Below are 13,224 nucleotides of genomic sequence, written 5' to 3' on the forward strand. Positions count from 1 at the left end.
AAATGAAGTGATATTTTCTAAATGTTAATTAAAACAAATTCTTCTCGCGATAAGTCAATGTGCATGTAGTAGATGAGACAATCAGATTCCTTTTTCCCATGAATTAACTGACTGGCCGCCATAGTTTCACAATAATGAACCGAACGCAGTTTTACACATTTAACACATGAAAGCCAGTGTATACAATATATATTTTTTAATTGATGTAAAATTTAAATTCATCCAAGAAATTCATCCGTATATTCTCTTCTTTTTCTGTGTTGATTATCGTCTGATTCTTGAAGTGATTCATCTAGCAGTCATTCTGGACATGTTATGTTTACCAATAGTGTTTAGTCAATGTTCATAGAATAAAAATGATGCGACAACATAGCTGTGTCTTTCTTCTAGATCAATGGATAGATATATTTGAAAATGATGCACAATTATAAAAATCATAATTGTCAATGACTCTCGCTGATATTTCAATTTCAATATGGTGCTATGTTTTAGATGCTATGCAGCAGTTACATTGCTTCTCTCCCTCTTTCTCTACTGGTTTCATCAAGTCTGCCCAGTTGTGCTGGACCATCCCTGCCCTGGTTATCACTTTTCGAATATTTACCTCACACTGTACTAATAAACTGTTACTGGTACTCGCAGCATTTGCCGTTCCTTATACAAATAAGTGTAAAAACCTGTTTGCGTTTTGAATGAGAATGACAAGGAATTGATATATTGTTTGTCCGCACAGCTAAAACACAATTACAGAGAACAGATTTAGTTCAGAACATGAGGGCTTAGAGAAGGCAATTTCTCTGACCCATTATGGAGAATGAGTGAAATAAATCAAGACAGTCTTATTCTAAAAGCCACCAGCACGATATATAATTTTAAGCACACCTGTAAATCCAATATATCGCTTAAATGATGAGAGGAAATGACTTCTGACAGATGATTCAGGAAAGGAATTGTTTTAAAAAGGCTTTGGGTTAAAGTGTTGCAGGTTTCATACTTTTACAATAATGGAACGATGTTAGAAATAGAAAATCACATAAGCAGATCTGGTTGTTGCTGGACAAATTGTTATTGTTCTAGTTTTCAGTGTATCTGTCCCCGCTGTACAAACATCAGAGAGTTTAAACACTCTAATTCCTTGAAATCTAGTTAACCTCACCTAATCTCTTAACATTAAACCACACCATAGAGAGCTTTGAAGATGTTCAGACAAATCCTTCGCTGAACTAGAAAAATCATATAACGTCATGAATTCAGTGATTTATTTGCACTATAAAAGGCTAGACATTCCTCGCACTCAAATACATGACATATCAGTGTAAAAGTCCAAACCTTTTAAATGTGGCTGTCCTTGGTGTACGGAATTGATCATTTAGACAATAAAACAAGCATTTTCCATTGAAGATAAATCTTTGGCAAGGCCAAAACCCCATGTCTCCATCTTTAAAGATACCCTTGATGAACAGTATAGTGCATTTACTGTTGTATGCGTGTATGTGCACTTCACATTTGGACACATTTGGAAATATAATGCATTGTATTTGTCGTTGACTGCAGTTGCAGGCAGAAATGTAACAGTGAGCAGGACTGAGAACAAAATCTGTCTCACGTCTGAGGAAAAAATGCTTACTGATCCTTTCTCTGTCACTCTTACACACACACTCAAAGAGAGATTATGTGGAGAAACTGAATTAAATAGCTCTCTCCTGTCTGATGGATTACTTTCTGTGTGAACGGAAGCAAATAACCCATATAATATAGTGACAGACACAGCAGGCCAAAATCTCCCTGGCCCTTTATCACACCTGCCAGAATTCAATTGTGATCCTAAAGTGGAACTGAAATAAAATTCAAATGTAACACAATTCAAATGTAAATAAAAAGAAGTATATTTTAAATGTCAAAGTACATTAGTTTTTCATTCGTAGGGTACAGACAGTAGCTGTCTATCTGAGGGCTCTATACTGTACACTTTTTACTGTGTTCTTTAAAGGTGCAGTGAACTAGGACCACAATTTTAACCCGAGCTTTTGTTATATAAGAGGGAATCGTTCAAGCGAACATCCTGTAAGTGTCAGACCTGAAAACGCCCTTGTTACTGAAATAACATCTGTTATTGACATGAGGCTCAGCGAACGGCAGGTCCTGGAATGCACCTATCTATAGGTTGAACACCACCTCCACAGAAGAATATCAACGCCTACTTCTCGAGCCCCGCCCACTGGTTCGCACGTGACAGAACTGAACACAAAGCTGCACGGAACCAGATAGAGCGAGTGTAAGCATCATGCCGTTAAAGATCGCAAAATATTGTGCAGTGCCTGGTTATGGAAGAACACATCTCTTCTTATATGGCTGCTGCTGCTGTTTGTTTAGTATAATGCTGTAATAATATCACATGCATTTGCAGTTATTGAGGTGAGTGCTGAAAATGAAGAAGAATGTGCTAGCTTTGCAGTTGGTTAAACACACTACATTATTGTACAAGCAGATATTATATTTCCATTCACTCAGCGTTTCTTACCTTACGGTGTAGAGTAACCTCAGAACTGAGGATAATTTACAGAGCATCCGTATCCGCATAAACCTGGAGTCTATTACTGTATGACATTCTGTTTCTAACCCCCGCAGACACATCACCACAGCACTTACACACATTAAAGACAGTAATGTACTATCTGTGTAGATCTGTTAAACCAGAAACTGGAATATAAGTATGAAAACATAACTCTTCAGTAGGATTGCATACATGACAAAACACCTGAGATAAAAAAAACATGAGAGAAACAGGTGTGTTGGGATCAAAAAGAAAACATTTATGTGACCTGTGTTGTGAGTGGTTGATGTGACTGTAGAAATATAGTACTGCGCAAAAGTTTTAAAGGGATAGTTCACCCCAAAATGGCAATTCTGTCATCATTTACTCACCCTCTTGTTATTTCAAACCTGTTATGTTCTGCAGAACATAAAAGATGATATTTTTAAGAATGGTAACAGAAAAACATTGGTCCCAATTGACTGGCATTAGTTTTGTGTCTATACAATAGAAGGGAATGGGGACCAATGGTTTCGGTTACCTACATTTTTCAAAATATCGTCTTATAGAAGTTCTACATAATAACACATTTGATTCACTCAATAACATAATAATTAACAGCTTTAGAATAGAAGAAGAATGAGCTTTATTGGCCAAGTATGTTTCCACATATGAGGAATTTGTTATAGTGACAGAAGCTCCACAGTGCAACAGAAAGACAGCATGTCATGGCTCTGCTTCATTTAGTCATGTTTTTCTTGGTCCTGTAGCAGAGCCATGACAAAGCCTTTGGTTATGTGTGGAGAGAAACATATTATTGTCCGTTTGACAATAATATACGTTCTCTCCAGTGTCTCGTCATTGGCCCCGCTCCTCTCGTTTCCTTGTTATCTTTCCCTGAGTGTTTTATTAACCACACCTGCCCTGTGTCATTATCCCTCGTTTGTCTATACCCTTTAAATAGTCCTCATGTTTCATTGTCTTGTGTTCGTGGATTGCGTTTTGTTCTGTGTACTGTGTTTGTGAACCCTGAACCTTGTTTCATGCGTTTTGTCTACCTGTTCCCCGAGTTCTTGCCCTGTTCGTAAGTTTGGTTTATTATTTAGCCTTAGTTTCTGTTTTGCCCCATAGTGGGAAGTTTTTCTTTGTCTTTTTTGAAAAGCTTTTTGGTTATTGTGTTTGTCCCCCATCGAGTGTTTTTTGTTTTCATTATTAAAGTCTTTTGTTAACCCCTTCACTGCCTGCCTGCATTTGGGTTCTTTCCTGCCACAGTCCATACCGTACCGTGACACAGCAACAGGACAGAACAGAGATGATAAAAAAATAATAATATACAATAATATAGAAATAGGCAATGTACAAAACAGCAAAAACACAATATACAATATAGACAATTATTTATGTACAGGTCTGATATGTGCAAATTTGGTGAATAAATAATGTAAAATAGAGTTGTGTGTTCCGCGTTTAATGTCAAGTGTTCATAAGATGGAATGGCTGCAGGTACCCGTCAGCGTCTGAAGATGTCCCTGCTCAGCCTTTCTATCACAGTGAGATTATCCCATGAGGCCGGGTCACTCCTTTCTATTTATAGAGCCAGTCAACTCTTCATGTCCCTGATGACTCTCATTTAGCCAATAATAATAAATATTCTCAGAGATCTACTTGGAAAGCGCTTCTTAAAACGGTTATTTTACTCTTTAGATGTGGTGAAACTTCTCTGATATTTAATATTTAATGATGTAATTCCACGTGGGCTGCACAGAAAAAGAACGTTATGGCATTTACATGTTTAGTTTAAATTGTTTGTGTCAGTGTTCCCATCAAGCTGTATTTTTTTTACATTTATTACAGCATGTTGCTACCGAACATTCATGCATATAAATGTATTAACTGAGAAATTAAATGCAGATGTGACTTTTAAGACATAATAGGGTGAAGTCAATACACAAGTAGATAAAAAATAAATGTTACTTACAGAATACAAATAATAAACTGTGTACAAGTGTAATTTCTCATTCGCTCTCAACATAAAACCCCATGTGGCTTTTAAGAGCTTCAGTCAGAGCACTTATCTGACATCAACTGCTGAAAACCTCCAGGCATCACAGTGGTACACACTAGATTACTGCCACAATAAAATAAAACATTAATGAAGAAAAACGAGTCGAACTGATTCAGTTCACAGAGTGTGTTATTTTAGTGACAGACTAGTCAATTTAAGATCACAGTAGCTATAGGCATATGTATCTGACTGTATATAAGTTATATACACAACTATTCAAAACGTTGTTTTTTTTCAAATTAACTTATCGATCAGTCTGACGTCAGCCCACACCAGAAAGGTGTTTTCTATGGCTTTAATGTTTTTCATGACTTTTTCCCAGCTGGTGTATTATAATAATGATGCTATCTAACATTTGAGAGCAATGATAAAAGGAATATTTTCAGTTTATATCATGGAGCTTTAGAAAGGGTAGAAATGTATAAATAGACACCTAGAAAAAAACCCGAACGCTGCCCTGTCTTCCATTGGTCGCGCAAACAGATAGTCCCGCCCCACAACTCACGCCATTGGTCGTGCCGAACAGCGCCTCAGAGTCACAGTATTTACACTTCCAGGCAAAATCAAATGGACCTAAGACTGGCTTGCTAATCATTCTCTATGCATTTCAAATTGGCATACGACGAAGTAGATTAGAACGAGACGAAATGCCACACTCTACCTTTAAGAAGCTCGTTGATTTGGGAGGGACTGCGTGAAGGTGGTGCTGAGGACAGCTCCCGTCACCTCCGCCGCGCCACAACCGAAGTGAGCCCGGGGTGCGCGCACGGCGACAGCGGGACAGCGACCCGAACCTCAGTGTTTGTTTGGCCATGGCCTCACCCCCCTCATAACTGAGCATTATGGATTAGTGCAGGGAAGGCGACTGTAAATCCCTGCTATTGTGCGCTGGTCTGGATTTAAACGCTGGACAGAGATAAATTGCCAGCGGAGGATAGCAGCCGCTCCGGGACAATGGACACGAACATGCGCAAATTTACGGTGAGAAGATGGTTTTCCATGTACCTGCGCAGGAAGTCGCGGTCCAAAAGCTCGAGTTTATGCAAACTGGAGGTGGGTATCACTTTGTCCGTTACTTTGTGTGTTTAGTAAAGCGAAGTGTGTGAGTGATAGGCTATATCTCGAAACACAGGTGTGTTGCGCGGTAAAAAAAAAAATGCTGCAATCTGCCCGTTACGCATTGGTTGCGGTGTAAAGTTGTGCTGGATGGAGACTACAGTTTTAGTGCCAAACCTGGTCAAATACTGCTGCTGTTTTATTTATAAAGCTTTTCGAAGTGCATTAATGTATGTATTCTAGTCATATACTGCAACAAGTATACATATACATAGAGTGGCATAGGATTTCAATAAAAAGTCCTAGTATAAACAAAGTACAGTACTAGAGAGTTAATACAATTTCTATTGTCTATCTGTTAACAGTGGTTAATGCACAATGAATTAACATGAGCAATTGTATTGGCACTTACTAACATTAACTAAGAATAAATGCTGAGAAATGATATTGCTCATTGTGAGTTTATGTTATGCATGTATGCAACAACTACAATCCTTATTGAAAAGTGTTACCAAAATGTCAGTAGTTGTGATGGATATGGTCTCCATGTACTATATAAAAACACACTATTAAGTAAAGATAAAAAGTAAGAGACACCAGACGCAATAAACATTATGTCCTACTGGTTAGGCTTCATCTGTAGACCTTTCATCATTCAGTCCTGTTGTTTTTGCTGAATCCTCAATTGACTGCAGGCAAAGATAATGCCACCTGACATCCCTGTCTCCCGGTATTAACAGTTAAGGCCTCAAAAGACTCCTGTCAGACGAGTTTCTGTGAAGCACCTGTGTCCTTCTGTCTTGATGTCCGGTGGATGATTAAATATAATTTTCCAAATCTCTGAAATCACCCTTTATTTTAATTCAGTACTTTATTGAATTAGCCTGTGGTGTAAAAGACACTTAAACAGGTACAGTTATTTTATATGGTCTTTATCAATAAAAGCATGACACAATACAAGACACTGTGGCTTGACATTTCATGTCAACTGCCCATGAATTTCTTCATCTGCTGCTGTTGATGTTATTCATATAGTATAGGACAGTTATTATTTTGTGATGCAGTTGGTGATCTTTTATAGCTTTGGAAAGTAAAAGTAAACTGAATGAATGAAAGAAAGAAGCCTTAAAGTTCACCCAAAAATAAAAATTCTGTCATCATTTACTCACCCTCTTGTCATTTCAAACCTGTATGACTTTCTTTCTTCCGCAGAACAGAAAAGAAGATATTTGAAAGAATATTGATAACTGGTCCTTATTCACTTGCGTTGGTTTTTGTACTGTCCATACAATAGAAGTGAATGGGGGGCCAGTGTTGATCGGTTACCAACTTTCTTCAAAATATCTTCTTTTGTGTTCTGCGGAAGAAAGAAAGCCATAAAGGTTTGAAATGACAAGAGGGTGAGTAAATGATGACAGAATTTTCATTTTAGGGTGAAATATCACTTTAAATGTAGTCGGCTGTTTTTTGCGTCATACATCGTAAAATAATGATGCTTCTATCACAGATGGAAATCTAGGCTACATTGTTGATTGGCAAACAGTAAACAGGACTGTATTCTACAAACCCATGACGTTTTTTTCTCTCTTTATCCAATAGGCAGTAAACAATTAACTCTAAGATATCAAAAACCTTTTATTAAATATCTGACTACTCCTGCAAGATGCACAGGTTGTAAAATCCCCTGGGTTTAAAAGATATTTTCCATAGCCTTAATAAATGTGAGTCTTAATACTCATCTTGAAATGTCAGCAATTCTGAGTGGTTGATGAGAATAATCCGACTTTGACACTAGGAGTTAAAGCTCTCTATCTCATTGTTTTCAGGAGGTTCTGCTAACCTTTACAGCAGATCTGCCGCTGCGGTCACCCTGGGAAGCTCAGTTTATAACACAGTTTCCCGCTTTTGACTGGCAAACAGTTATGTCTTTATTTCACTTTTTGTTGGTCAAGTGAGATTGACAGGTTGAATCAGATTTGACTGTAGCAGGTACGTGAATGTAGCTGAATGACTACCCTTTTAACAACAGATCTTTTATTTGTTACCTAGGTATGATCAATTCATTCTTTTATCATGGAAGTATCTTAACATTCCTGTGCAGTTGGCAACAAACAAACATGACAACATGTGTAAAATATACAAATGCTTTATAAGCATCTACTAAATATTTGCAATTAAATGTTTGCAAAATAAATAAAACAGCTATGTTTGAATCATCATCAATTAAAAGCTACTGTTTGGCATATACAGTATGTGACGTACTAGCAGGGATTAGGGGACGTGGTTCTGTCAGAACTATTTAATATGGTACAATAATTCTAAAGTTTGAAATATTATTATATTTCTATGAATTCATAGTTTAGCCCTTTCTTGCATTAATTTATGACCACCTCAGGATGTCTTTGTTGCTCTTAAGTAGTGTTGTTTTTGGCGGCCTGTTTAATTTTAGTTTTAGTCTAGTCTTTGTGTCAAGCTGTCATTTTAGTTTTTATTAGTTTTAGTCACGTTCATACTCTAGTCAAGTTTCAGTCGACTAAAAGTCTGAGCATTTTAGTCTTATTTTAGTCAGAATTATCCATGACTACTTTCGTCTAGTTTTAGTCGACGAAAACTGATGACATTTTATTCTAGTTTTAGTCAATGAAAATTGTATTTTAGTCTCTTTTTAGTAATGCAATTCTATGTAACCCAGTCATAAGTACTATAGTACTATAAGTACTTAGTAGTATAGACGAAACCAAAATTTTATTTTAGCCAAACCCATTTCAAACAAGGTTATCTTATTATATTATTGTTACCTTATAGACTCAAGAATACATCCATTCCAGACACGGAAGACGCTCTGATTTGAATTTACGGCCATCGGTAGGGGTGGGAATGTCTAGGCACGTCACGATGCGATTCGATTACGATTCAGAGGGCTGCGGTGCGATGATAAAACAATTCTCGATGCATCTTTTTCCTATACAAATTTTCTTTTTCTTGCTGTGTGACTATTAAAATCAAAGTATTTGTCATAACCCAGACCGATTTTACTTCCAATATCCTTTATTATTAAAACAAATGGAAGTGATTTGGCAAGTCAACTGGAAGGTTACATTTGCCAGCATTGCAAAGAACCAACAGGAATAGAGTGACTGCCCTCAATGCCCTGTAGTAGCATACAGAATGCAGTAAATGAATGCAGACTTTTTTGCACATAGCACTGGAGCTAGAGAGGTTTAAAGTTATTATAGTTCACTACAGTATTTTTGTCTGAGTGTTCAATTTAACTGGACTTTTATTTTGACGGGTCTTTGGTTAGACTCTTGAGTTTTTGTGTTTGCCGATAGCTTCACTCAAACAGTAAAACGCTCATAAAATAAACTCTCAGAGCAACTCAGGAGATGAATTTCATGTGTTCACATCCTCATACAGTGCAGACACAGACAAATCCTCGACCATCACTCGTGTTGTATGTTAAACTGTGCACATAATTCACTCAGACACGCAGAACAGCCAGATGACATTTAAATAACAGGATTCCGCTCCGCATCTAGGTTAAAGCATCAGACGAAATAACGTTATAACATTTCGTCTCGTCTCGTTTTGGTCAACGAAAATGAAGAGACATTTTAGCATAGTTTTTATTTTGTAAACCACATTTAGTCTCGTTTTTATTCGTCAACAATATTGCATTATGCATTTAATTATAGTCATCGTCACATGACCAGCATTTACGTTGCGTCTCGTCTCGTTTTCGTCACGTGATAAAGGTTCGTTGACGACCATATTTCATCATAATTTTCGTTGACGAAAGCAACACTACTCTTAAGCAATGTAAGACAAGATTTGCTCTATTTTTTAGATATTTCAACCTGACCTAAACTTGCAGGCAAAGAATTCTTGTGTATTATTTACATAAGATACGTTTTGTGCCACGAGACACCTGAGGGGATGCCGAGCATCTGAACTGATGTGTACAGTAATATTTCACCGAATGTATTTATTATACTACACAGGTATATTACAATTGTTTGCTGTTGTTGTATGTTTATTATATTGCTTGAATTGAAATACTTAATGCTGTATGTACTGTATAGCATGTACTATTTAAAGCAACAGTGGATGTTATGTAAGTATAAAATGGTGGTTCTCTCTGCTGAATTTGAAATAACATCACCAAGTCTTTATCTCTGCACTTTTAATTTTCTTTTAATCATTTTAATTCTACTGTATTACATGTGGGTTTGCATCCATTTGATGCATGTTAAGATCATTAGCAATTCGTTATATGACTAATGTAGTCGACGAGTGACTATTATGACTAATCTAGCCAGAGTCAAACTCATATCTAAGTTTATGACCAGTCATTTAATTCCATTATAAGATCTAACAGATCAGTATCTATATGTTAAGCAATGCTGGCCGCCAGGATGTCCGTTTTTCATATACTAAATATTAGTATATTTATGTCAGTGCAACAAAATATTTCTTTAGTAAATCTATTAAAAATGTGCTGGGCGTGAGATTTTTATATTTGCTCTTGCTGACACATCACATTACTTGCTTACTTGCATTAATATATTAAGATGAGGCCAATGCATGCATCAAACACACCAACAAAATGCTGAAATGGACACAAGGTTCCATGTACATGTACGTATGTTTTATAAAATAATCAGTCTTCCCTCTGATTGGGTAAGGCTTCAGCCAGTCCATCAGATTTTATATCACAAGCACATTTTCATTATGATGCTGAGATCAGTGATCTGTATAACTGCTGAAATGTATATTTTATCAATATTGCAATAGTAATATTTTTAATAATATTTTAGAAGGCGGTTCTAAAGCTCTTACCATGATGCTGGAGAAAACAGAATTTTAGTGAAGCACTTCATAGTTTAAATTAATTTAAAAAAGAGAAGATTATCCCTCACCACCATAAATACAAATACTGGAACTATCTGAAGGCTCCATGAATCACGTGACACGCAAAATTTTTGAACTTCCGTTGTCGCGACTCTCAACGGCTCTGGTGCAAACTACCAACGTAGCTTTTAAGACAAACACATGTTTTTCAAATGCATACCTTTTATTAAACAGCAGTAAAGAGAAGGGTAAGGGAAATCTAATAAATGATGGTGTGTTTGCATAATAGTGACGCGGCACAGCTTTCGTTCATTTGAAAGAAATGTTTTGATGAGGTTAAAAAAATGAAAGGTTTAAATTAAAAGTTAAAAGCCTGTTTAATCTGTTGACAATTCGAAAGTTATTTCTTTCTTTAAAAAGTGACACATTCAGATTCCTCACATTTTGAATAACCATGCAATGACGTTTTCATAACGTAAGATATAAGATACTGTATACTAGGGATGTCAAACGATTCATCGTGATTAATCCCATCCAGAATAAATGTTTGTGTTTACATATTATATGTCTGTGTAATGTGTATATCAATTTCGTATTTATAAAACAAAAACATACACACATGTATATTTAGGAAATATTTAAAATGTATTTATTTATTATTTACCAATAATTAAAATTATATATAAAGTTTATACATTTTTATATTTTTCTTAAATATGTGCATGTATGTGTTTATAAATAAAAAAATAATATGTACAGTACATAGACATATATTATGTAAACACAAACTTTTATTTTTGATGCGATTAATCGTTCGACAGACCTAATTTAAACAATACACTAAAGCTTCTTTTCTCATAACATAGTGTTTATTTTATTATACTGTATTAAGTATAATAAGTATAATATCTCTATATTTGAAAGTGAATTTGCACTAAGGAAGTGTTTATATACTTTCTTCATAATATCCTATACAAGTCATTATAATAAAAATGCGGAAGGGCATTTATGTGACTGTTTTGCTTATCTTGAATTTCTTGTGTGTTCAGGTCACCAGGGGCTGTTATGATTGCTAATGAACTTTATGTACTGATGTTGAACAATAATATACTAAGTGTTCTTATGATCACTTATGAGATGGACACGTAGGATTATGTAAGACAGCAGCACATTTATTTCTTCTTGTGTGTGGCGTGACATAAACCGGTTTAGGAGGAGGTGAGCTGTGTCAGCCCCAGCGCTGTGTGCATCATTCCGCTGTGCTCAGCATTTGAGATCACAGGCACATTTCCGCAGCATGGCAACAAGTGCAGTCCAGACCATCCCCTCTGCAGGCTTCCACCCTCAGTGTCTGGCAGAGGCTGAGAGAGAGAGAGAGAGAGAGAGAGAGCGAGAGAGAGAGAGAGTACTTGGATATGTCATAAATCGGAAGAAACAAATCAAACACACATTACACCCTGAATGTATACAAAAACCCATTGCTAAGCTCCACCCCTAGGTTACCGGAATTTGCTAATTATTACACATTTCGTTTTTTGTATTTTTCAGTTGCTTGGTGAGAAAGTCCCTATATCTAGTGAAGAAAATGTAGTGTGGTCAGTGCTGGTTTATTTGGGGGACTCTAGTTTGGGACATTGTTTGTATTTGTCCATTAATGCTAAATTTACAATACTTAGTATTAAATGCTAAACTTAAATTCAACAAATGAAATTTCCTAAATCACAAATAATAAGCTCTCCCTATTCTTCATAAACATTTACTCAGTAGCTTTTAATCGAAGTCACTGAGTGCAGCTGTGACACGTCAGAGGAGAACTGGCCCTCCCGGCTGAGACGTGGTGTTTTTTTTCTCCATTTATTTACCATTGGCGTTTGGGTTCCTCGCCACGGGGCAGTGTTGGCTTGCTCACTGGGAGACTGCTTTTATTAGATATTATTTATTAGAATGATCTTGCTTGCTCTAGAAACACCATGTGCTGTGTTTATACCTTTTCTGTGTTTTTCTGTTTTTCTTATTTTCTCCTGTAAAGCTGCTTTGGAACAATGCACATTGTGAAAAGCGCTATATAAATAAAATTGAATTGAATTATTTTCTAACTACAGGTGCAGAAAATGCTGCTCCATTTATGTATGAAATGCGCATAGCGTTTGGAGGCTATTCATGATTATGAGTTTGAACTCCGCCCCTCTTGAAATTCACTCCCTGGACCCTGTATCCCCCCACGTTCTCCTCTTTTCCAACCCTGAGTGTAGTACACACAATTATAATCATACAGTTAAACCCTTCTGCTGGATCTGTTTACTACTGTTACTCACAATCCCAGCTGGCATCATATCTCAGAATATGCTTAAAAACAGCTTTATGGCAAAAGCATTTGTTTATTTTCCTCTGAGTGATGCATGTGCCATCTGTTGTCTTTGCAGGATGACAGCATCTTAAAGGAGTTTGATATCAGCCATCATGTGAAAGAAGGTTTTGAGAAAGCAGATCCGTCACAGTTTGAGCTGCTGAAGGTGCTGGGTCAGGGCTCTTATGGAAAGGTGAGCGTCAGATACTTCTCTCTTTATTCTTATATTATGCAGAATCATGCAAAGCCAGGAAGAGATGTCAGCTGTAATTTTGGTAATGTAAATGTAGTAAAATGGTTGGGTAATGGGTGTATTGATTTAAAAGGAAAAACGTTCTAATTTTGTGTTCTGTTTTTAACCTGTGTTGAATC

General features: G+C 36.5%; 1 protein-coding gene across 2 annotated transcripts in view; it reads left to right on the forward strand.

The window, feature by feature from the left end:
* The first annotated feature begins 5,133 nt into the window (after positions 1–5,133).
* Positions 5,134–13,224, forward strand: part of rps6ka2 (ribosomal protein S6 kinase, polypeptide 2) — a 45,791-nt gene continuing 37,700 nt past the window's right edge. For both annotated transcript variants that reach the window (XM_057342449.1, XM_057342450.1), the window contains exons 1-2: positions 5,134–5,651; positions 12,929–13,045. In XM_057342449.1, coding sequence (XP_057198432.1) covers positions 5,553–5,651; positions 12,929–13,045 — 216 coding nt within the window. In that variant the 5' untranslated portion in view covers positions 5,134–5,552. The remainder of the gene's footprint in view (positions 5,652–12,928; positions 13,046–13,224) is intronic.

The sequence above is a fragment of the Triplophysa rosa genome, linkage group LG9 (assembly GCF_024868665.1).
Source record: "Triplophysa rosa linkage group LG9, Trosa_1v2, whole genome shotgun sequence".
Classification (NCBI taxonomy): domain Eukaryota; kingdom Metazoa; phylum Chordata; class Actinopteri; order Cypriniformes; family Nemacheilidae; genus Triplophysa; species Triplophysa rosa.